The 25,875-nt window shown below is 47.5% G+C and overlaps 1 protein-coding gene across 2 annotated transcripts in view; it reads right to left on the bottom strand.

Moving 5' to 3' along the window:
• HMCN1 (hemicentin 1) overlaps positions 1-25,875 on the bottom strand; it is a 1,785,366-nt gene that overhangs the window by 1,284,667 nt on the left and 474,824 nt on the right. For both annotated transcript variants that reach the window (XM_069641364.1, XM_069641365.1), the window contains exons 14-16: positions 20,119-20,232; positions 2,593-2,751; positions 466-660 (exon numbers count right to left, since the gene is read on the bottom strand). In XM_069641364.1, the coding sequence (XP_069497465.1) occupies positions 466-660; positions 2,593-2,751; positions 20,119-20,232 (468 nt within the window). The remainder of the gene's footprint in view (positions 1-465; positions 661-2,592; positions 2,752-20,118; positions 20,233-25,875) is intronic.

Genomic DNA, 25,875 nt, shown 5'->3' with positions numbered 1-25,875 from the left:
TAGCACTAGATCTCAAAAGCAAAGCATCCCATTGGTCATTCAGGTTATTCCACTTAACGCTGCCCGCCCCTCTGCTCCTCGCCACCCGGTACAGCTGTACCCCTGCTCTACGCTCCTCTGTATCCTACCCCCTGCTGTATATCTGTTCTGCTGTTACCTCTGTAAAGCACTCTGTAGTGTATCTGTACTGATGTTTACCTCTGTAAAGAGATCCGTTTCTTCTCGAAGCCAGGTATGTGGTCATTAATTACCATAATAATAATATTAATAATAAAAGCTCTACCTCTGGGTGTTCTGTGATTCCACAGCACCATATATTTTCCACCAAGAGGCTTCTTTTACCTGCAAACATATTTCTAACCCCGGCTCTTAAATATTGTTGCAATTATGAGTATCACTGTTGCTTGACTTCCTGCTGTGTGTTGAAAGGGTTACTTCTCATGCACAGGGGTATCAGTCACATACTCTTGATGAAGAGGGCGCCGGTTCTTTGCTGAGTGATGGAGCTGACAGCGAAGGGTCTTGAGAAGAGGGAGATGTTGTCCAGGCGTCTCCATTTCATCTTGGGCTCTGGATAACCCTGAGCGTAGCACGGTAGAGTCACGTTGGAGCCGATGTCCATGGAGATGTCATTTGGTTCCTGTACAAAGACTGGGGGTGCTAAAAGAAAGGAGGAGCATTAAACATTCGATATCATCTGGTCGCACCTTTCATTGAGCTACAGGAGCTTGATCCCAACAGTGTTTGTTCATTATGGATTTATCACACTGTCCTAGGTTACTGAGACTTCAGGACATCAAATAATTGATACTGATGACATATAAAGCCCATAAAGCTCAGCTAGTCTGCCCAGTTCCCTACCCGTGCTTCGCCGTGTGGACCCACTTAGTCTCCATCTTAGTCTTTCCTTAAAGATACTCATTATCCATGTGTGACTGACCCACATGTTCTCCAATTGAAATGTCCCCATCACACATGTTGCAATGTGCTCTGAGACACTCAACACCATTTCTGGGACAAAGAACATTGTATTTTACTGCAGAGAAACATCAGAATTTTGTTTTCATTATCCCTTGCTCTAGGTCAGGGGTTGGAAACCTCTGGCTTACCAGATGTTTTTCATGAAAGCTCCCATCAGCCTTAGACAGCAGTCAGTGGTGAGGGGCCATGGGAGTCGTAGTCCAAAGCATTGGTAGAGCTGGAGGTTGCAGACCCCTGTTCCAGGATCACACCTCTGCTTGCATGTCCCTACTTTATTAGCACCCTGAGGTTTTTCAGTTCCCCTACAATATCTTCACCCTCTCTCTCTTCGCATTCAATTAAACAGGTATTCCTTCTTGCATAACTCTTCATAAACTTTCTGAAGCAGGCCCAGTAGCATCTTGTAAACCCCCCAGTCCATCTGGAATGTGTATGTATCCTTCTGGAGGTGTGCCTGCAGACTAGGACACCGTCTCTAGATGGGTCCTCGCCAACAAGTCAAAAGATAATATGTCTCCTCACGGCACATGAATTAACATTTCTTATATGCATTCTATTCTATGTTAAGCACTTTTGCAATATCAAGTGGTTTGTGCACCAGTCTATCCTGGACAAAGCTTAAATATACCCCCCACACCCCCTTCTCCCATGACCTCTTTCTTATTGTATCGTGTCAGTCTTCTGCCCTTTGTCTTCCCTCCTTTTGTTTTAAACTCAAACCTCCCTATGGGGTGCAGTTCTGATTTAACAGCTGTTATCAAATGCTCTCTAATTCTCTCATTATTTACCCTCCAGATCTTTGCATCAGATTATTTCTTGAATGTATTGCATATCTTATCTATACATGAGCTTCTGTTGCTTTATCCATTTGTATGCTTAAACTTTAATGACATTTTTTTTTTAAATAAGTCAAAAGGAAACATCAGTGTGACAGCTGTTGACAACTTACCTAGACACCCCACATTGCTCTGGCTCCCACTCTTGATGCCACATTGTGTTTGCGCCTTCAATGAGCTAACAGAAAACACCCGGATTGGTATTGCAGATATGTGCTAATTCCTCACATGTGTATGAAATGCAAACGACTTGCAATACAAACCTACAGATTGTGTAGCCTTATTTGATATCCTAGGGAATGCTACCAGGCACAAAGCAAGAGAGAGCATTGCATTGTGGCTCCAAGTGAAAATACTGGCGTTGTGCTTGACATCAAACGTCTTTTCTCTGAAAATAACCAGCTTGTATCTGGCCAGATAAACTAAATCCTCCTCTTTTAATAATTATAATAATAATTGGTTATTTAAGCGCGGACCCAGGGATTAAACCTGTGTTGCTCTGCATTTTACTGCTTCCAAGGCGAGTGCGTGACCCCTGAGCTATCCTCCCAAGACTCTCTTTACCAGAAACGTCCAAGACCCACAGTAATGTTTTACCAGAGCGGTAATGACTGGAAGCAGAGTAGATACAAGGTGATGAAGCTCTGTGTCTTTTAATCAGGACTGTGCATGGCCAAGGCCTCCCATTGGTCCGCTCGTTCAGTGATGGAGCAGTTACCTTCTGCTGCACGGGTGGTGGAGCCGTACACATTTAGAACGTCAAAGCAATACTTACAGCCAACATCTAAAGTGATTTTGCCAGTAGCTCTCCCTGCATCATTGGCCGCCAGGCAGGTGTAGTCTCCGGCGTCCAGGTCTTGCGTTTCTTGGATCTTTAAGATGCCCTGAAGCGAGTCGATAATAATAAAGGTGGACGCCCTTAGCTCCAAATCACCTGCGTTTAAAAAGGAAGGGAGACATCATTGAGAGGCAATGGTAGCCACCAGGAAAGGGCAGAGTCCGCTAGAAGACTAGGCCACATTCTGAGGGTAGCTTTGGGCTGGATGCAAAGGTCTTCTATACCAATCACTCCGCTCTACAGATAAAACCTTGCTGTTCATTATCGGACAATATGTGGCCCAGTGGCAGAATGAGGACCAAGGAGAATGAACTTCAAAACCCACTTGCTCAGATTGAATGTCCTTGGGAAAATTAAGCCATATTTATGTGCCTCTAATTCTTTTTCTCAAAAAATGGGAACGCACCATGCAAAAGAGGACATGTTCATTTAATAACCACGTTGAATAGTTGCCAACATTTTCAGCTTGTTCCATATCACTTTAAAATAGAGGAATGGTAGCAAAATGCTCCACACAATATTTGATCTGTTTTGCGTACAGTAGTTCACATACGTCTATGATCCGTATACATTTACGATGACCTGCACATCCGCTAGCCTGCTGAAGCACGCTATCTAGGGATTCAACCGCAGAACCAAGGCACATGCAGGTTCTGTGTGAGATAACAAATGCCAGACTACTTGAGTGGCTTGGTTTGCAAGGCATTGGTAATACATTTTACAGTATAAAGCTCACGGTGTACTGGGTTAGTGTTCTGGCAACCGTGAGTAGGGCTTGGGTTAAGAGAAGAAAAATGGCACCACAGCATGGCTTTTTAGTGTGATGTTGGCTATGAACAGGGCCCAGAGACTGAAGGAGGTGTGGGCTTGTTAGAAGACTCTTTGTTTCCCATAAGTTCACACAATTAATCACAATATACTGATCAGCTACAGTTCAACACCGGTTGGACTCAGGAGAACTTCACAAGCTTGACTCTCATCCTTCCTCCCAGCATTCACACACACAGTCTCATCAAGGTCTGTACTATATAAAAAAAAATAACACAATCACCTGCAGTGTACCACAAGGGTCGCCCCTATCACCTATCTAATGTTCACCTGTCCCAACTTGGCCATTCTAGACTCAGATAACAAAGGGTATTTACATGCAAACCAACGCTACATCATCTACATCAAACTTACAACTTTGTGGAACACCTTTGACCTGGAAACTGCTTTACACAACTCCATCTATTGATGCACTCAAACGCTCTCTGCTTCAACAACCAGAAAGAACAGAATCTATAAATAGGTTAGCAGTCCCCACACCTCTACTATTTGCTTGGAGTAGCTCAATGGATCCTCCACTGGTGCTGGTATCACAGGATCACAATCTGGGTGTGATTTCCACCAGATCTCATTCACAAAGGGAACACAATCACCAAGAAAGGGGTTTACCATCCATACCTGCTAAGGAATGTCCCCCTCTTACATTTCCCCCACAAAAATATCCTAATTACACTTATACGCTCGCATCCTATTACATTTACTAGTAAACATCCAAAGAGCCCAGAATTATAACAGTTTCAGAACTTTGGCCTAGAACACATACCACATTTGCAGTTGCACTGTAATCACCTATAGATTTATGGAAAAAGGAATTAGCACAATTTGAAAGCTTGTGTCTAATCCATGAAACATTGCATGGCCAAGCACAGATACAATTTTAAAATGTCTTTCAGACCTACATTCAAGGCAAAAAACTGAAGTCAGCTACTCAGAAAACATGCACCTCAAGGCCAACAATATTGGATTTACTGTGGTGGAATTACTCCTCAGGGTAAAGCTAATAATTTCTCCATATAGACTCGAATAATTGGGGAATTACACCATCATTACACCACTCTCAATTCCATGGTAAATCAGTGGGACCGAGGTGCAGTGACGGTAAACGAGTTTGGCAGTCATTTCGTCTGAATTACCACCAAACTTGTAATGAAGGAGGATGTTGCAGGTTGTCTGCTGTTGTGGCATTTCAGAACAATCTCAGCTCATCGTCTGTCATGACATCTTCAGTAGAGTGTATGACAACTCATTTTAAATGGTAATAACACCTTTCCTAAGAAAGCATTTCAAATGCCTTTATTGTGCCAGAGGATTTGCATAGTGGAAATTAAGGGTATATCTAGAAACTTCCTGATAGGGAATCATACTTTAGTTAATCTCTAATAGTTTTCTGCTTCATTCTCCTGAAGTATTTGGTGTGGGCAAATCTGAAGAGGAAAACTCTAGTGTCAAGGTTTCCAATTAGCTTGTTTTGCTCATGATATGTGTGCAGATGTTGACGAGTTATGCGCTGCATTTTTGCAACTTGCGTGTCCGCTGCTCCCTTCCTCTCCTTCATTCAAATACTCCCAGCATTTTCACTGGAGTGGATTTTCATGCCAGTGAAAATGCTGTGGATCCCTAGGGGGTCCGCCTGCTTTATGTACCGGCAAAAAGCATGCAGACGCCATGGGGATCCATTGTAAACGCTGCCTGCCATATATACATGTCAGGCAGCGTTTACACATTGAAGTGCAAAAGTGCAAGGCAAAAGGCGAGGCTTGTACATCAACTTTTACCCTGTACTTTTGCACTCCGCTGTGCAAATAAGCAAGGTTTGGTGGCGGGGTCCCGCCTCCGGGTATGTATACACGTAACAGGTCCCTGCCCTGAATAATGAGGCTCACCACAATAACTCCTATATAAATAACATGCATACATAAATACCATTTTATTTATTTATGTCTGTATCAATATGCATACATAAATACATGAAATGGTGCCTGAAATTCCTGAGTAGAATCCACATAAGTGTTTGACTGGGAATTGGCCCAGGAACAGTGGTCGAAGTGAGCGGGAGCGATTGGGAGCGGTGCTCCTCTACTTTGTTAAATGATGTTTTACAGTTCCTATACTTTTATTTTAAAAAGAAACTGTTCCAGAATCGTTTTGTCTTAAAATAAAAGTATAGGAAGAAGTTGGAAATTGCACTTTCATTGCAACACAATGAACGTTTCCTTAAGCAGCAGGTACATGTGTTTGGGGGTTTATATTGTGTGTGGGAGGGGGCGTGGTGATGGGATTTGTGGGGAGTGGGTGCAGGCCAGTTGGGAACATTGTTCCCCTACTTCTTTTTGAACACTTCGACCACTGCCCAGGAAAGTTTGAAAGCGGGGACCACCAGTGATGTGGGTGGCCACCAAATATGTTATTTGACACAACCTTCCGATTTCAAGCTGAGCTTTGCACTCAGCTCCCAATATGCCTATCTAACCTGTGACAAACACATATTTTAGGCTGTGTGATGGGGTTGGAGTCACCAAGTTGCCACAATACGTATCTTGATGAGGGACTCAGAGGAGAAAAGCAAGTATCCCTTAGGATTCCCAGCCATCACTACCTTTAGAGAAAGCACCTTCTCTCCTCATCCTAGGACAGAAGAAAGGATCCTGCGAAGGATGGGCCCTCCAGGAGAAGAAATACCCCAGATCTAGACGAGGGACCCAAGTCCCTGGTAGAAACAAAGATCCAATAGGGTAAAGAGAGATAAGTGACTTTCCAGGGAGGGGGAGACACAGAAAATAACTGAGCGACTCTCTCCCTAGTAGTGTAACTCATGACACCACAAGCCCTGAAAGGAAAGCAGTCTATCCTCTTTCTTTAACCAAAAAACTTCCTAACACATTACCGAGTGGCTTATGTAATTTCCACAATTCTGTGCTGCTTTGATGTGCTCCCAAGGCCCATGTCGCTAAAGTCTCTACATCACACCTGTAGAAATGTTTGCGTTTACATTTATATTATAGGCTCACATTAGAGTGACATGACTAATTTCAAGTCCCTGATTTGCAGTCCCATTTGCAGTCCCTCCCCACAATTCTGGGCAAGAAAACAGACAGTGATTTCTCAAAACTCAAGATGTGTTTGAAGAATTGAAGTCCATTGAAACAAAAGTGTTCTACATCTTTATACCCACAAAATCACTGCACTGTTATAGGTACAAAAATAATTTGTCAACAGAATGTTCTTCCTGCCTACATGAATCTTATTATAAACACTCATTGCCATAATCAATTCTAGGTATATAATACACTGCAAAAAATACTGGGCATTTTAAACACTTCTACTGCTGCTTGTAATCCTTACCTTCACAAAAGCATTCCAACATGAGTCATTGCATTGCGGTTTAACTACGTCAAAATACAGTGTTCATGATCCCCAATGACACCCACCATGTACAGATCAAAATACTTTCTCTGCATTAAATGTGGTGCATGGGATTATTTATCATGTCTGTGCAGCTTTCTCTAACATGTTCATGTAACCTTCAAACTATATATCTATGGAACTTTCAATGTACATATGTGTGCACAGCTTTCAATGAACATGTGTGTCTATATACAACCTTCCATTTTTGTCTTATTCATTTGGCTCCATATCTACAAGTTCTGAGTTGGAGATGTAATATTCTTGCACATATCTACCAGTACATCTTCAGGATAAAGGATAACATGAGTTGTAACACTTTGCATGATTTTCTGTGACCAACATGAGTTCCCTGTGTTCATTTCTGTTGCTAATTTGGTTTGCGTAAACATCAAATTTATGACTAGGTTCTGATTGGCCGCAAATGTGCATGATATCTCATTTCAGGACAATACTATGGTTTGCATGTTTTTTGCTGCCAGGAGGATCCATGGATTTAATTTTAAATGGTGCTTAATTTCACAAAAGTCTGCCTTTATGTTTGCACCAAATATTGTCAGTTTTGAACTGTGCTTCTCAATACAAAATGCATTGAGCTATACGGAAATTACATCTAACTATGTGCTCAATTTAAATGGGAGACAAAAGGCACCATATTTAATACTATACCTGTATCGTCAAATTACCACCCTCCTTTGACTACCAGCTCGTTTGATTTCTGGGATTTCACTATGGGTACAGTTTGGTGTAATATCAGGGCTGTAAATATATTTTAAATGTGGTTCTTATTACTGAATGATCAGCTTGGACCCTCAATCTAGAGTTACTGCCTCAGCAAATTCCTTTTAAGCTGGCTGCCTGGAACCGAGTCTCCAACATGGCTTACTCCTCTGTCCTCCACTTCTTCAAAGGGCTCCTTTCTTCAGCCAGCCTGGAAAGACGTTTGTAATTGGTCTCAGCTCCCCAGCCATCTCTTTTTCGTTGTATACAAAAATATTATTCATTATCAATTATTTAATTCCATGCCCAAGCTATTTTAGAATCATCTACTCCTCCCCCCAGCTTGAGAATATGATGTGGCTTTCACCAATCTCATTAAACAGAAGGGAAAGGGGAACTCAGTCCTAAACAAATGAAGAGGCATTTCCTTTAATGGAGTAACTTTGGATGTGAATGTGCGAGTTTAATAAACTAAAGATCATTATGTTTTTCTCGTTATATACCAGATGAATTTTAAGTCTGGGGCAAGATATCCCTTTTAATTACAAACTGCAATTTGTTTTAAGTTGGTAGGAGCTTTCACTATCAATTTATTTGAATGAATACATTTTGGGGTTAAAATGCAACATGTAACTTTCTTATTCAGTTTATATGTGGAGAAATGCTGACATCGGCCAACAGAGGTCACAGTTCCACTGAGATCTGATAAGGTGTCTCAGGAAATTTAGCTAAATGCCTTTAATGAGGGGTCTGGAGTGACATATGGGACAGCTCTCTTTGTACTTTTTCTATTAGCCAGCCCAGGCAATGCTTATGAGGCCTGGGCTTGGAAACAAGTTTGAACATGACGAATCGTGGCCTTACAGTGAACTCATATCCTATGATATGGTTGGGGGGGATTGTTAGAGGTGAATCCTAGGTCAACACCAGATAATACCTAGTCATAGGTTCAGGCATGTCTCATTTTAAGTTAAATAAATTACAACATTATTCAAAGTGGGATGAATTGCATGGGAAAATACAATATAACTTTAAATGTTGGCTCTTTTGTAAATTAAACTTCACATGATTTGAGCCAAACAAAATATACAGCAAAATGCAATCATTGAAGATGAATAAAAGATTAATGAAATGCCCAATTTAATGTTTCTTCTATATGCTTGGGACCCAGGAATACTGTAATGAAATCCTGGAATGGTTCATCTGTGTTCCAAAACTCTGAATCCATGTTCTTGAAACCTGCTAAATTATTTGTCTTTACATACAGATCAGTCAATAGTTGAATAAATACACACATTGCATTTGGTCATCAAAGTGTGAAATAGTCTTTTCCCCACATTTACAAGGAGAAAGTTCCAATTTAAATAGGTACCATTCTCAAATGTCCTTAGTGGAAATGAGTTTCATGATTGCCTAAAAATGCTTACAGTTTGTCTCGCGGGTGTGCTCACAGTCATTGGTACCTTGAATTTCACAGGGGTACCATTTTTATTATCAATGGCAGTGAGTAGGGTGCATAATCCAACAGGAAGCATACTTTCGCAAATTACTCCTCTCTCACTCTTTCACAAAGACTTTTGGTTGTTGCTTCACTTTAAGAAAACTACCTGCGGTGCATTTTCTCTACGCACGAGAATTTGTTGAAACAGTGGAAGCATCAGAACAAAGGGTATCTTCCAGTAAACAAGTTTCTCTTGAATATTGTCTGCAGAGGCCTGCTTTGTGAATATTCACCAGCATATAATTTGTACATGTAAGGGCAGTGAGATCCATAAGGGAACATCAGTATGTGAGGTCCCACAGCCTAGAACAGCAAAACATACAACTATGGTTCCATTTAGGGGGCGCTCAATGGACAGTTACCAAATTTCATGCATGGACCCGCAAGCCTGGGGGAGGAGCACTTGCAGGCACACAGGATGCATTGGTCAATGGACTGGCAGCTGCTGGGAGGAAGACTGGTGGTAAGAACTACAACAAAGATTTGAGAAGGAACATAGTAGATGTTTCTATTTCAGTCCATGGATCCAGCCAGAGATGTGTGCAACTACCAGGAGCAGCTGCAGGGCACCATTTAATTTCAAAGAGCCACACCACATGCTAAGATTGTTGGGTTCTGAAAATGAGCCCAGGCCACTGTTTGCAGGACATGGGGTGGGGCTGAATTTGTATAGGGTGATCTGAATGTGAAGCTGAGCAAAGGTGTTAGTGGAAGGAAGGTAGAGGGGTCAAGAAGGAAAAAGTGGAAAGAGAGCAAAAGAGCAATAAGGAGGAAAAGAAGGACAGAGGTGCAGAGGGAAAAGGAGGAGAGAAAGTCAGAGGTGGAGATGAAGCAAAATTAGCAGAGTACAAACGAGGAAGGAGGAAAGGGAGAGAGACAGGAGTGGAAAAGCATGAAATGAAAGGGTACCTAAGAAGAAGGAGGTTGGTAAAAGAGGAGTGAAGGAGGAGGGGGAAGGGAAGCACAGAGTGTCAGAATTAGCCAAGAAGGTTGCAAGACAAATAAGAATGGTAGAGGAGAAGGTTGGGAAAGAAGGGCACGAAATGAAAGAAGAGGCACCCCCTTGATAGGATACATACCAGACATGTGCTTTTAGAGACCGTGGAAGAGTCTGCCAAGGGCACTGTGATACCAATTCCTTGACCTCCCCAAGTCTATGGAAGTCTGCCACAGCTTCACTCAAAACCTGGCAGCCTGAACAATTAACCCTGGTCCCCTCAAGCCATGAAGTGAGGCATTGTCACCTTAGAAGATCAACATCCTTTCTAGGTGATGAGAGAGCAACCACTCTGCCGAGACAAGGAAGAAATGCAGAGGGCACTAGAAATCCCACAGATGCTGAGTGTACTTCATTTGGCTGCCCAGGGAAGGGGAGAGAACGATGCGCTAACATTGTTTGTCATTGTTTTTTTTGTTTAACGCCCATTTGTACATCCAGTCAACCTTAAACCCTTGGCTGCCTTTGTAAAATAAACCATTCAGAATCAAACCTGTGGAGTCTTGTTTGTTGATCCTGCGGCAATGGCAAACCTTTATGTTTTCGCCAATACTTTGTTTATCCCTGGGATGAGTCTAGATGCACCATGAATACAGCAAATTGAAGAAGATTGTGAGGAAGCATTTCTGTTGCCACCTTCCAAGACCATCTGAAGCAGAGCTCTGTCAGTGTCTGCAGCTACTGAACTTATTAAGAGACCAGAGGGGAATAATGGCTTAGGGCGCCCCAGATCATATAGAGTGGAAAAAGTGGGTTGAAAGGCTTGAGAGACCACAGTTCCCTGAGAAGGCTTGTTGCTGATCCCTGCACAAATATGTCATGAAGAGGAGAAAGCAATGGAAAGCCCAGAGTGCCTGTAATATATAGCACCCAAAACCTATTGTTACAAAGAACTAAACATGTTTATTTTAGTCCATTTCTGATTGAACACTGACTGCTTGAACACACTTTCATCTGGCTTCCACAGCAGCACCACCCCAGCTAGAGCAGTTCATCCATCCCCCAGGGCTGCACCTTCTGCATAGGACCAGCCATTCTCCTGCTTACCACAGCTCCCCATTGCCACCGCAGAATGGTCAAGCAAGTGCCAGAGTTAACCCTGGTGAGCTTGGGCTTCTTCAAGTTCAAAGTTTGGCAGCTTCAGTTTGCCAATGTCAAAAGGAGGCTGCACAATCGAACTGTTTTTAACACTGATGGTTTACAAATGATCAGGACTGTATACTGCTCACCAATCTAAAGCTTGTCTGTATTAAGACAGTTTTTCTAAAGTCCAACTAAGGGTGTCATAAAACCATATCTGAGGCAGTCCAAAACTCCACTCTTAGTATAAGGCTGTGCCATCTGACAACATTTGGTAGCATAGACAGATCTTCCAGGCTTATTTTAGGAGGGAGAGAGGGCTGTAGGAAGTTACAAAGAAATTGTAGTATACATATGGTCCAAAGAAACACTGACACACGTTGGGCCTCATTACAAGTGTGCCGGTCCGGTAACAACATTGCGGTAAGACTACCGACACTGTTGTTACCGGACCAGCACACTACGAGTCTGCCTGCTGGAGTTGCTGTTCCCGGCAGGTCTGACCTTGCCGGGCACAGCGGCCATGGTAGGCAGACTTTCACTGAAGCACCGGCACTGTTATTAATGGTGCCGGTGCTTCCATGTTCCCCACTCCCATAGAGTCCTATTGGACTCTATGGGAGTGGGGAACAACATTTTACGGGCACCTGACTTTCCGGACCGCCGGGGTTGTACTGCCCAGGTGTGTCCAACAAGCCAGGCTCCAGTAAAATTTACAAGTCTGGCGGCAACCTGCTGGTTTTACCGGCACGGTTACCGCCGGACTTGAAATGAGGCCCTATGCATTTGTAAAAAATAAATGGTTTATTTAAATACAACTAGACCAAGAAAAATCTTAGGGAAGTAAGCACTATGACATAATATATAAACCCAATAGAGAAAACAACTCAATACTTATGGTATACAAACCAAAGTTTGACCTTATTTAGATTACAATCAGCAGTCAAGGTGAGTCAAACCTATAACACATTCAGAATGGCATTCAGAATGGCATTAAGCTATTCTTGGGGAGTAAAAACCAGGTTAGGTATACTTTCAGAATACAAAAAGTAATTCAAGGATAGTAGGCCCTATTGGTTCCAATATACTGTGTTATTCAACTTAGACACACCTAGAGGGGGCAACACTGTTACAAGTCTATCTTGCAACATGTACAACTTTCTTCTATCACAAATGGATACAGTTACACACCAATGTTACTTTTAAGAGCATAGTTCAAAGGGAGTAACTTAACTTGTATACTATCTATAGGGGCATAAGGCTACTCAAGGATAGGTATTAACCTAGTGAAACTATTTTTGAAGTGCCCAGAAGCATTTCAGGGAAAGCACAGCCCAACAAGTGAGTAATTTGCCATGTACTCTTGTAACCACACACGGAGTGACTACAGTCCGGCAAGTAAGAGCAAGTATTTGAATTAACTCAGCAATATTACAGTTTAAGAAGAGCAGCAGCTACTCGAGGTCAGTAAGTAACCTATTATACTTTTCAGACGGGCTACAAGCAACTCGGACACGTAAGAACTCTATGAAACTATTTTTAGAAGCGCACTAAAGTAATTCAGTGAAAGCTCAACCCAATGTTACAAGTTTTAGAAAGACGCAATGTATTTCAAGGTAAGTAAGGAACCTCATATACTTTTAAGAGGTGTTACAAGCAACTCAAAGGGCCTCATTACGACCCTGGTGGCTGCCGCTGGTTTTTTACTGGGTCCCAGAAAAGGGCAATAACCGGGTCATGAAGACCTTGGCGGACCCGGTAATTGCCCTTTTCTGGGAGCCAGTAAAAATTAATCCCCATTCCCATTTGAGCCCCATATGGTTCAATGGGAATGGGGAGGGTGCTAACAACGGGCCTGTTAATGACGGGCCCGTTGTTAGCATCCTGGTTTACTAGCGGGTCCCGCTAAGGACGCCTGGTCTGAGCAGGCGTTCCTTAGCGGGACCAGCTGCAGACCTCATAATAGGGCAGCCCGGAATGAATGGTGGCACTTACCGGCACTGTTCATTCCGTGGCCGCCTGGGTTCTAATGAGGCTCAAAGACAAGTATTAACTCCAAGACTATTTTAGAACTGCACTAAAGCAGATAAGAGAAATCAAAATCCCATAACACACATTCAGAAAGACACAAGGTAGTTCATGATAGGTAAATCCTATTGGTGGGCGTTTACACTAATTCACTTTAGAAATGACAAAACACTACTAACTCTATTAGTTTTTAGAAGAGTGAAACACAATTCAAAGCTAGTAAAATAACTTCTATTAATTTTAAAGGAGCAACAAGCAACTTAAAGTTAAGTATTTGTAACGTATTCTATTGCAGAGATACAGTTACAAATCTAACTCATTTACAAGTAAGTACTTGTATACTTGCTATAATTTCCAAACAGAAGCCTTAGCATTAAAGTCCTTCCCTAGTCTATAACATGAGTTTTCCCAGAGGTGGAAGAGGGAACCTAGTGGTCTAGGAACCAGCTGTGGGCAGGTTAGGATAGGGTTCCGTTGCAGGAAAGTCAGAGTTCCAGAGGATAGCTTCTTCAACAAGTAAGTATTAGATTCAGGGTTAGTTTAAAGTGTTCAGGGACTTCAGAGAAGGCTCCCTATATGTGTTCCAGTATTAGGCCTGGGCAAGTGGTATGGGCAAACTCTCACCCACACGAATCACCCACTCAGCCTCACAGGATTCACACAAGACTTAAGGTAAGTATTGACCAAGCTAACAAAGTCCCTCAGCAGAAAAGAAGAGCTTCTGAGTGGATGCCTTCAGAATGCAGCAGCACAGGATCCGACCCTTGGGTTCCTGGTCTGGAGACTGACGAAATGGAAACTGAAGGAAAACTGGTGGCAGTCATTGATGAGGGAGGCTTCCAAAAAGGATTCTTTGCATCTTCTCGCAGCTCGTTGGATTTGGCACCAGGTAACTAATGAAGAACAAATATCGCTGGTCGGATTCTCTTCGCTAATCTTGACCTGCACGCTGGTGAGGGGTCTTCAAGGATTCAAATCGTGTCTCTGTAGGTCCAGCAGGAGTCCACGACAGTTTCACATGAAATCAGACTTCGGAAGATGTTGCAATGCACTCAGGCTTGAGGTCCCCGGTATTGACATTTTGCATCCCAGCAAGGGCACAGCATATCGAGGGATTTCTTGTTTTCCAGGTCTTCTTGAGACTAGTGCATCTCACCAGCCTCTGGGTAGGGGTCATTGCATTCGGGAACGCCTGGTCGATTGGAAGGAAGGGTTACCTTAGGCTCTGGTTACACAGCAGGCTCTCCGGTCACTAGTAATTGCTACAAACATCTTTTCTTCATCTTTCTCTTCGGAATCAGCTCCAGTGGTTGACTTGTCAGCAGCTTCCAGGATCAGAGTATTTATCAGAAACTACAGCACAACGTCTGCAAACTCTCCCTGCAGTTTACAGAAAGGGGGCGGTCTGACTGTCCAATCAGAACAGCTAGCCCCCTCAGCGGGAACTGGTTCCTTTCAAGCAAGATGAAAGACAAAGGGCTGCCGAGTTTTGGACATCAACCCTCACTTCCCTCTTCACATATATGCTGAGGCCTCGGCAGGGAATACAAAGGATTCCTGCTGAAGACAAAAATTCAACCGGGGTCTTTCCTGCCTAGAATGGCAGAAGAAGATCTCACCTCAGAAACAACAAACAAACGTAAATTGGTGAAAAAAGGAGCCCACCATTCTAGCAGAATGGTGGCCATATTATGCATTACTGTGGCTGGTTTGACAGCCTGCAAGTAATAATGACTAAAAGTAATAAATGTAGTTTCACTGCCACCAGTCATTCAAGTAAACTTGCAATTGTAACATAAATGTTACCAGGTAAGTAAGAAAGGGGATACTGTGTATCCCCCAGCACTCTACATAAGGTGGGGGGTGCTGGCTCACTATATAAAATGTAAAGGGGATGTAAATCCCACTTTACCCCTTGGGAACAGTAGTTCACCCAAGTACATTAAAGAGAAATTATAAAGGGAAGCCCAAAGGGGCAACACAGCCTAAGCCCAAAGGTTAAAGGAAACTATAACTCCAATCACACACTATGGAGAGACTTAAAATGTCACCCATGAAAGGATTAACACACTAGGTGACAGGGAAAAAAGATTCCCACTCACCTAGGGACAAGGAAAATAATCACCAAGTCCAAGCAAAATGTTCTGGGGTTAACACAGGTCAGGTAGATTATTCACATTTATAAAAATCTTACCTAAATGTCTGCCTCCCCTATTCATTTCAGCAAGAGGCTGACCGCCAGTTGAGTAGGTTTGGATTCCTAGGAACCCCTCAAATACAAACTAGATGATTTGTTTACTGGATAATCTGCTAGATTTTGGCCTAACTCAGATTCTGCAAGCGTTGGCTCTCCAGATGTTGTTGACTACAATTCCCAGTTGCCCTGAAATGTTCAATCACTTTCATCACCAGCTGAGCCAGGGAAATCTTGGAACACTCATTCTTCCCTGATAAGCACATGGAGGAGAGTAGGCCTCATTATAGGTTTGGTGGTATCTCAGCAGTAAATCCACTCAGATACCACCAAATGGAATTACTGTTACCACTTCTTGGTCCAGCGGTATAACCGCTAGATTACAAGTGGCAGTTTGGTGGATTAGTCCCCATTGATGGAGTCCATAGGACTCCATGGGGATTTCAGTGGTATTACCACCGGCGGTAATACCACTCGGGTAATACCACTGAAATGGATGTATTTTGGCACTAGGGTGGTGGATTTACCTCCAGCATATTGCTGGAGGGTTTTCCTCCACCTCAGCGCCAAACTCATGGTGCGGTGTTATGACGGTAACGGTATTACTGCTGCATGGTATTACTGCCACATTTTTAACACACTGCCCAACTTATAATGAGGCCCACTTCCCTAACAATAGGGTGATTGAGGAGGATGACCCGAGGGCCCACAACCTTTTAATAAACACCTGTGAACTCTCGTGGAGGATCTGTGCGATTCTTGCTCCATCTGTGACAGCACCTGTGTGGTGGTGCCCGATGTTAAAAGCCTTTGGCACGGTGTGCATTTAGCAACGTGATAGGAGTCCAGAAGAGCAAGGAAGAATAGTAGAGCTATGTGAGCTAGCTAAATGGGGCATTAGCTTTCCAGATTGAGTGCAGCTGACCATAATTTCCTTATGTGGGCCCTGCATAGAGCACAGAGGCCTGCATCCAAGGCCCGCCCCTCGTGCCACCACTCCCCGACTTGCCATACAGTCCAAAGATGGCTATCAGACACATCCCATCTTCCAGAGGATACCCTCCTCTCCTATCCGGAGGCACTGAGCCACCCTCACATGCCTGGCATCTAGAAGTGGTAAGACGTTCATTCATCGACAGTTTTTTTTTTTCAATGGGATTTTTGAGGATTTTCTTTCTCAAAAAAGCTCATTGAAAAATATAGGGGTTTGTGGGTAAGGGCATATAAGGAATCAGGGGTGGGGGGGTTGGGAAAAGTGTAAAATTAATAGGGGAGTCGGGTTGGGGGAATCCCCCCAAAATAAAAAGAATACATTTCGCTGAGCTTTTTCGAGAAAAAACCTTCTGCACAGAACCCACTGAAAAAAACACTGTTGATGAATGGACATAGAACCCTAGAATCAAAGGGAAGGAAAAAGTAGGGATACTCCCCCTGCCCCACCAGTACCCAAGCCAGGACTGAGGGGACGTCAAGCACTGCCCTTTTGCCTGTGCCGCTCTTCTTTCAGCCACTTCTGCCGCCCCTTTAGATTCGCAGGAGGCTTGGTTGTAACCCAGACATCCCCTCCAGTCCGGCTGAAGGCACGCTGGCCTGCTCTGAGCCCCTCTGTCACCAAGCATGGCCACTGCTTAGGAGACTGGGAGGTGACAGTGGGTATCTATCTCCACTCTGTCACCAGGCACGCTCACTGCTTAGGAGACTGGGAGGTGACAGCGGTATCTATCTCCCCTCTGTCACCAGGCATGCTCACTGCTTAGGAGACTGGGAGATGACAGAAGGTATCTATCTCCCCTCTGTCACCAGGCACGGCCACTGCTTAGGAGACTGGGAGGTGACAGCGGGTATCTATCTCCCCTCTGTCACCAGGCACGCTCACTACTTAGGAGACTGGGAGGTGACAGCTGGTATCTATCTCCCCTCTGTCACCAGGCACAGCCACTGCTTAGGAGACTGGGAGGTGACAGCGGGTATCTATCTCCCCTCTGTCACCAGGCACGCTCACTACTTAGGAGACTGGGAGATGACAGAATTTATCTATCTCCCCTCTGTCACCAGGCACGGCCACTGCTTAGGAGACTGGGAGGTGACAGCGGGTATCTATCTCCCCCTCTGTCACCAGGCACAGACACTGCTTAGGAGACTGGGAGGTGACAGCGGGTATCTATCTCCCCTCTGTCACCAGGCACGCTCACTGCTTAGGAGACTGGGAGGTGACACCGGGTATCTATCTCCCCTCTGTCACCAGGCACGGCCACTGCTTAGGAGACTGGGAGATGACAGCGGGTATCTATCTCCCCTCTGTCACCAGGCACGCTCACTGCTTAGGAGACTGGGAGGTGACAGCGGGTATCTATCTCCCCTCTGTCACCAGGCACAGCCACTGCTTAGGAGACTGGGAGGTGACAGCGGGTATCTATCTCCCCTCTGTCACCAGGCACGGCCACTGCATAGGAGACTGGGAGGTGGCAGCGGTATCTATCTCCCCTCTGTCACCAGGCACAGCCACTGCTTAGGAGACTGGGAGGTGACAGCGGGTACGGCCACTGCTTAGGAGACTGGGAGGTGACAGCGGGTATCTATCTCCACCACTGCTTAGGAGACTGAGAGGTGACAGTGAGTATCTATCTCCCCTCTGTCAGCAGGCATGCCCACTGCTTAGGAGGCTGTGAGGTGAAAGCAGGTATCTCCCTCCCCTCTGTCACCAGGCACGGCCACTGCATAGGAGACTGGGATGTGACAGCGGGTATCTATCTCCTCTCTGTCACCAGGCACGGCCAGTGCTTAGGAGACTGGGAGGTGACAGCGGGTATCTATCTCCCCTCTGTCACCAGGCACGGCCACTGCTTAGAAGACTGGCAGGTGACAGGAGGTATCTATCTCCGCCAATGCTTAGGAGACTGGGATGTGACAGCGGGCATCTATCTCCCCTCTGTCACCAGGCACGCCCACTGCTTAGGAGACTGGGAGGTGACAGCGGGTATCTACTTCCGCCACTGCTTAGGAGACTGGGAGGTGACACTGGGTATCTATCTCTGCCACTGCCTAGGAGACTGGGAGGTGACAGCGGGTATCTATCTCCCCTCTGTCACCAGGCACGGCCACTGCTTAGGAGACTGGGAGGTGACAGCGGGTATCTATCTGCGCCACTGCTTAGGAGACTGGGAGGTGACAGTGGGTATCTATCTCTGCCACTGCCTAGGATACTGGGAGGTAACAGCGGGTATCTATCTCCCCTCTGTCACCAGGCATGGCCACTGCTTAGGAGACTCGGAGGAGGCAGCGGGTATCTATCTCCCCTCTGTCACCAGGCACACCCACTGCTTAGGAGACTGGGATGTGACAGCGGGCATCTATCTCCCACCTGTCATCAGGCACGGCCACTGCTTAGGAGACTGGGAGGTGACAGCGGGTATCTATCTCCCCTCTGTCACCATATCTCCCCACTGTCACCAGGCATGGCCACTGCTTAGGAGACTAGGAGGAGGTGACAGCGGGTATCTATCTCCCCTCTGTCACCATATCTCCCCACTGTCACCAGGCACGGCCACTGCTTAGGAGACTAGGAGGAGGTGACAGCGGGTATCTATCTCCCCTCTGTCACCATATCTCCCCACTGTCACCAGGCACGGCCATTGCTTAGGAAACTGGGAGGTGACAGTGGGTATCTGGCCCGCTGCAGGGGTCAGGCCACAGCCTGTCTTGGCCAAGGAAAAAGGAGTGTGCAAAGCCATATTAACAATAAATTCCATACCAAGAAGCACCAAAGCAATACCTCATCTTTATCAACAGGCAATACTTTCCTCCCTGAAGTCTCACAACATATGAATGGGGTATTGGAGAGTTTGCTTGAGTGAGGAAGGATTAAGGTTAATAAATAACACTTCTGGCTCCTTGAACTGTTGATTAAAATAACCGCTGCCTTGAGCAAATGCCGTCCAGTCGGCCACAAAAAGGGGCATTAATGCACAGGTATTTTAATTGCAGTGGCCTGCCTGTGAACCTGTAGCTAAGCCTAATAGCAATCAATTTCAGATGTGTGCAACACATCAAGGTGATGGGCGAGCGCGCCTAACTTAACACAAGCAGCTGCTTTGATATCAGAGCTGGGGGGCTGAGCACATTACATCACTCAGAAACCCTGACACTGTCGCAGTGAGAGCCCAAGAGCTCCCAGAGCTGTGACTGGTTTGCCAAAAGAATTCCTTTATCTTCTGGCCAAATAAAACCAATTTCCCCTCAGAAAGCAGCTCGGTGGGCCTTAAGGAAATGTGAAACTGTGCTTTCATGATCAAAGTGGCCACTGCGCGACTGACCCAATGAGACCAGGTGGCCTGGGAGCAGGAACTGACCGCTAGAAACACTATGGTCCTGAATCTGTTACCAAGGTGATCAGACACACACTTGATACTTTCATATTTGAAAGGCAAAGGCCAACCTAGATAAGTACATCGTCCTCGGAATGCCACCTTATTCGACCTAAATTCGACATGTGTTTTTGTTATGGGGCCCACCCGTTCCGCCCTCTGTACCGCACTCCCGCCCGCCCCCCTCACCAACCTCCCTACTTGCATAACCCCGATACATACATATACATGTACATATATATGTGGAGATCAAATGTAGCTGAGCAAAAAGCAGACAATCAAAAAATCACCCATCGTAGAACAGTATATGCAAGACACTGCGTGGCGTGTCCAGGTTAACGCGCTGTACCTTTAAACCACTTGACTTGGGGCAGTGGCACGCCGGTTGCTTTGCATTCCATCGTGGTGGCATCACCGAGGGCCACCAGAAGTTCACTTTTGGCCACCGTCACCGTTGGAGCTTCTGAAAAGGGAAGAAGGCAACAAATCATCTTCAGGTGAGGAGAGGGGGCCAGCAAGAGGCAACACAAGGCTGTCTAGGAAAGACGGGTGACCGAGCAGGGACCGCTCTACATGATAAGTGGGGTTAGAAGAGAAGGTGACATTGGATGTGTTGGAGACAGAAGGTGGGAGAGGTGGGGCTTGCGGTGAATGGGATGGGTTAGGCAGGGGGCAGAATTGGAGTGCTGGGGACAGAGGAGGACTCGAAATGCGATATAGGAAGCGGTTAAGATGAAACATAGAGTGGTGTTGATAACAGAAGTGAAAGGGGGCATTAGGAGAGCTGTGGCTATAAATGGTCAAGGGGCACCTTTTGCTTGGTGTGGGTTAATTGAAGAAGTTAAAGAGTTAATTAGTACAGGGTGTATGGAGTATGAAGTAAATGGAATACCTGAAGGGGTGAGGCATGAAGGGTGAGGGGAAGAGGTGAAGGGGGTACCTGAAGTGGTGAGGCAGGTGGCAGTGAGGGGAAAGAGGAAGAGGTGAAGTGGGTACCTGAAGAGGTGAGGCAAAAATAGGTGAGGGGAAGAGGAAGAGGTGAAGTGGGTACCTGAAGGGTGAGGCATGAGAGAGTGAGGGGAAGAGGAAGAGGTAAAGTGGGCACCTGCAGGGGTGAGGCATGAGAGAGTGAGGGGCAGAGGAAGAGGTGAAGTGGGCACCTGAAGGGGTGAGGCATGAGAGGGAGAGGGGTAAAAAGAAAGAGGTGAAGTGGCTACCTGAAGTGGTGAGTCAAGAGGCGATGAGGGGAAGAGGAAGAGGTGAAGTGGGCACCTGAAGGGGTGAGGCATGAGAGGGTGAGGGGAAGAGGAAGAGGTGAAGTGGGCACCTGAAGGGGTGAGGCATGAGAGGGTGAGGGGAAGAGGAAGAGGTGAAGTGGGCACCTGAAGGGGTGAGGCATGAGAAGGTGAGGGGTAAAAAGGAAGAGGTGAAGTGGGCACCTGAAGTGGTGAGTCAAGAGGCAATGAGGGGAAGAGGAAGAGGTGAAGTGGGCACCTGAAGGGGTGAGGCATGAGAGGGTGAGGGGAAGAGGAAGAGGTGAAGTGGGCACCTGAAGGGGTGAAGCATGAGAGGGTGAGGGGAAGAGGAAGAGGTGAAGTGGGCACCTGAAGGGGTGAACCATGAGAGGGTGAGGGGAAGAGGAAGAGGTGAGGTGGGCACCTGAAGGGGTGAGGCATGAGAGAGTGAGGGGCAGAGGAAGAGGTGAAGTGGGCACCTGAAGGGGTGAAGCATGAGAGGGTGAGGGGAAGAGGAAGAGGTGAAGTGGGCACCTGAAGGGGTGAGGCATGAGAGAGTGAGGGGCAGAGGAAGAGGTGAAGTGGGCACCTGAAGGGTGAGGCATGAGAGAGTGAGGGGAAGAGGAAGAGGTGAAGTGGGCACCTGAAGGGGTGAGGCATGGGAGAGTGAGGGGCAGAGGAAGAGGTGAAGTGGGCACCTGAAGGGGTGAGGCATGAGAGGGTGAGGGGAAGAGGAAGAGGTGAAGTGGGCACCTGAAGGGGTGAGGCATGAGAGGGTGAGGGGAAGAGGAAGAGGTGAAGTGGGCACCTGAAGGGGTGAGGCATGAGAGAGTGAGGGGCAGAGGAAGAGGTGAAGTGGGCACCTGAAGGGGTGAGGCATGAGAGGGTGAGGGGAAGAGGAAGAGGTGAAGTGGGCACCTGAAGGGGTGAGGCATGAGAGGGTGAGGGGAAGAGGAAGAGGTGAAGTGGGCACCTGAAGGGGTGAGGCATGAGAGAGTGAGGGGCAGAGGAAGAGGTGAAGTGGGCACCTGAAGGGGTGAGGCAGGAGAGGGTGAGGGGTAAAAAGGAAGATACGTTTGACGCACGTTATTGACGGGGCACCTGGACAGGTGGTGGATACACTGAGTAAAAATGAAGGGCCTTGAGGGGGTGAAAGCGGCATCTTGGGGGAGATGGGTCATCCCAGCAAGCGTTTCGATGCAGCAATGAGTGAAATGCTGGGCTATTTGCAAGAAGCAATGGGTTTATTGCCCGCGAGCAAAGACATGATAAACTGATTAGGAATAACGCACGGTCGGGTTTTATGAATAAAATGAATGACTTTAAACGTATTTCAATGAATTTTAATTAAAAGAAAATTCAGACAGTGACATATGTCAAAGAAAATGACTATAAAGTCAGTGGTGGTGGGGGGGGGGGTCGATGGGAGATTGAGAGATGCTATACATGACTGGCCTCACTTCCACAAGGACGGATGGCAAATGGGTCCGTTTCCCCAACCGCCAGCCACTGATGCGGGCTCAGTGGAGGGCAAACTCCTCCAGCGGGACATTCAAGTTCAAGACCTGACCATGAGTCAAAGACGTGGATGAATGAATATGTGTGATGGAGCTTTGCCCGTCTCCTCATTCATTTGCAGATGGTAAAGCATCACTTTGATGCTATATGTACCACCCTACACTTTGGGTGCAAGACCCTGAGTATTTTTTTTATTTCTCCAACATGGTAAAAATGACTTTTCTTTGATGAGACCATAGCGGTGGCCTCATCAATGATATGATATGATATGATATGATATATGATATGATATGATATGCTATGATATGATATGATATGCTATGATATGATATGATATGCTATGATATGATATGATATGATATGATATGCTATGATATGATATGATATGATATGCTATGATATGATATGATATGCTATGATATGATGTGCCATTTATAACGCGCCTCTACACAAGTGTTTCAAGGGGCTGAATGTTGACTGTGTCTCTAAGGCATCCTATGGGCCTGATTCACAGACGCGTTTTATAATGGCACACCCCCCATGGGACAAGGCTCTGGGGCACAATGCCTCCCCGGGTGGATGCCCACCAATGCCCAGCTGCCGGGCCCCACTGGTTGGTTGCAGCGGGTGCTTGATCCTAGGGAGGAGGTTGACCCTACAGGGAAGCACACAGTACATCCAGTATGTATGTATGTATGTATTTAAATTTCTAAAGTGCGAACCAAGGCCCAGAGGCATCTGGGCACTGGGGGAGAGAAACGAGGGAAAATCAGAGAATACAAAACAAAACAGAAACTGGGGAAAACAGAAAAGAAACTGATTAGGTATTGAACAATAAGGTCTTTAGTTGTTTACGAAAACTGATATGCCCAGGTAGAGCACGGAGCACCAAAAGGAGAACGTTCTAAAGCCTGGGGGCCTGAACCGAGAAGGAGCGGCCTCCTGATCTGGACTTGTGGAATCGTGGTACAACAAGGAGATTTCTGTCACTAGAGCGTAGACTGCGGGAAGGAGTTTATGCTTTAAGTTTGTGACGCAGAAAAATAAGGCCATTCCAGCACAAGGCCCTGTGAACAATACGCAGGATCTTGAACTCGATCCGTCGCCTAACTTGAAGCCAGGAGTGTGTGGGTGCATGGGCCAGGAGTGTGTGGGGGCTTGGGCCAGGAGTGTCTGGGTGCATGTGCCAGGAGTGTGTGGGGGCTTGGGCCAGGAGTGTCTGGGTGCATGGGACAGGAGTGTGTGGGGGCTTGGGCCAGGAGTGTCTGGGTGCATGGGACAGGAGTGTGTGGGGGCTTGGGCCAGGAGTGTGTGGGGGCTTGGGCCAGGAGTGTCTGGGTGCATGGGACAGGAGTGTGTGGGGGCTTGGGCCAGGAGTGTCTGGGTGCATGGGACAGGAGTGTGTGGGTGCATGGGCCAGGAGTGTGTGGGGGCTTGGGCCAGGAGTGTCTGGGTGCATGGGACAGGAGTGTGTGGGGGCTTGGGCCAGGAGTGTGTGGGTGCATGGGACAGGAGTGTGTGGGGGCTTGGGTCAGGAGTGTGTGGGTGCATGGGCCAGGAGTGTGTGGGGGCTTGGGCCAGGAGTGTCTGGGTGCATGGGACAGGAGTGTGTGGGGGCTTGGGCCAGGAGTGTGTGGGTGCATGGGACAGGAGTGTGTGGGGGCTTGGGCCAGGAGTGTCTGGGTGCATGGGACAGGAGTGTGTGGGGGCTTGGGCCAGGAGTGTCTGGGTGCATGGGACAGGAGTGTGTGGGGGCTTGGGCCAGGAGTGTCTGGGTGCATGGGCCAGGAGTGTGTGGGGGCTTGGGCCAGGAGTGTCTGGGTGCATGGGACAGGAGTGTGTGGGGGCTTGGGCCAGGAGTGTGTGGGTGCATGGGACAGGAGTGTGTGGGGGCTTGGGCCAGGAGTGTGTGGGTGCATGGGACAGGAGTGTGTGGGGGCTTGGGCCAGGAGTGTGTGGGTGCATGGGACAGGAGTGTGTGGGGGCTTGGGCCAGGAGTGTCTGGGTGCATGGGCCAGGAGTGTGTGGGGGCTTGGGCCAGGAGTGTCTGGGTGCATGGGACAGGAGTGTGTGGGGGCTTGGGCCAGGAGTGTGTGGTTGCATGGGACAGGAGTGTGTGGGGGCTTGGGCCAGGAGTGTCTGGGTGCATGGGACAGGAGTGTGTGGGGGCTTGGGCCAGGAGTGTCTGGGTGCATGGGACAGGAGTGTGTGGGGGCTTGGGCCAGGAGTGTCTGGGTGCATGGGACAGGAGTGTGTGGGGGCTTGGGCCAAAAGTGTCTGGGTGCATGGGACAGGAGTGTGTGGGGGCTTGGGCCAGGAGTGTGTGGGTGCATGGGACAGGAGTGTGTGGGGGCTTGGGCCAGGAGTGTCTGGGTGCATGGGACAGGAGTGTGTGGGGGCTTGGGCCAGGAGTGTGTGGGGGCTTGGGCCAGGAGTGTCTGGGTGCATGGGACAGGAGTGTGTGGGGGCTTGGGCCCGGAGTGTCTGGGTGCATGGGACAGGAGTGTGTGGGGGCTTGGGCCAGGAGTGTCTGGGTGCATGGGCCAGGAGTGTGTGGGGGCTTGGGCCAGGAGTGTCTGGGTGCATGGGACAGGAGTGTGTGGGGGCTTGGGCCAGGAGTGTGTGGGTGCATGGGACAGGAGTGTGTGGGGGCTTGGGCCAGGAGTGTGTGGGTGCATGGGCCAGGAGTGTGTGGGGGCTTGGGCCAGGAGTGTCTGGGTGCATGGGACAGGAGTGTGTGGGGGCTTGGGCCAGGAGTGTCTGGGTGCATGGGACAGGAGTGTGTGGGGGCTTGGGCCAGGAGTGTCTGGGTGCATGGGACAGGAGTGTGTGGGGGCTTGGGCCAGGAGTGTCTGGGTGCATGGGACAGGAGTGTGTGGGGGCTTGGGCCAGGAGTGTCTGGGTGCATGGGCCAGGAGTGTGTGGGGGCTTGGGCCAGGAGTGTCTGGGTGCATGGGACAGGAGTGTGTGGGGGCTTGGGCCAGGAGTGTGTGGGTGCATGGGACAGGAGTGTGTGGGGGCTTGGGCCAGGAGTGTGTGGGTGCATGGGACAGGAGTGTGTGGGGGCTTGGGCCAGGAGTGTGTGGGTGCATGGGACAGGAGTGTGTGGGGGCTTGGGCCAGGAGTGTGTGGGTGCATGGGACAGGAGTGTGTGGGGGCTTGGGCCAGGAGTGTCTGGGTGCATGGGCCAGGAGTGTGTGGGGGCTTGGGCCAGGAGTGTCTGGGTGCATGGGACAGGAGTGTGTGGGGGCTTGGGCCAGGAGTGTCTGGGTGCATGGGACAGGAGTGTGTGGGGGCTTGGGCCAGGAGTGTCTGGGTGCATGGGACAGGAGTGTGTGGGGGCTTGGGCCAGG

Source organism: Ambystoma mexicanum, chromosome 1q (genome assembly GCF_040938575.1).
Source record: "Ambystoma mexicanum isolate Mex_15411 chromosome 1q, UKY_AmexF1_1, whole genome shotgun sequence".
In the NCBI taxonomy this organism is placed as follows: domain Eukaryota; kingdom Metazoa; phylum Chordata; class Amphibia; order Caudata; family Ambystomatidae; genus Ambystoma; species Ambystoma mexicanum.
This window is presented reverse-complemented; position numbering and strand designations above follow the sequence as displayed.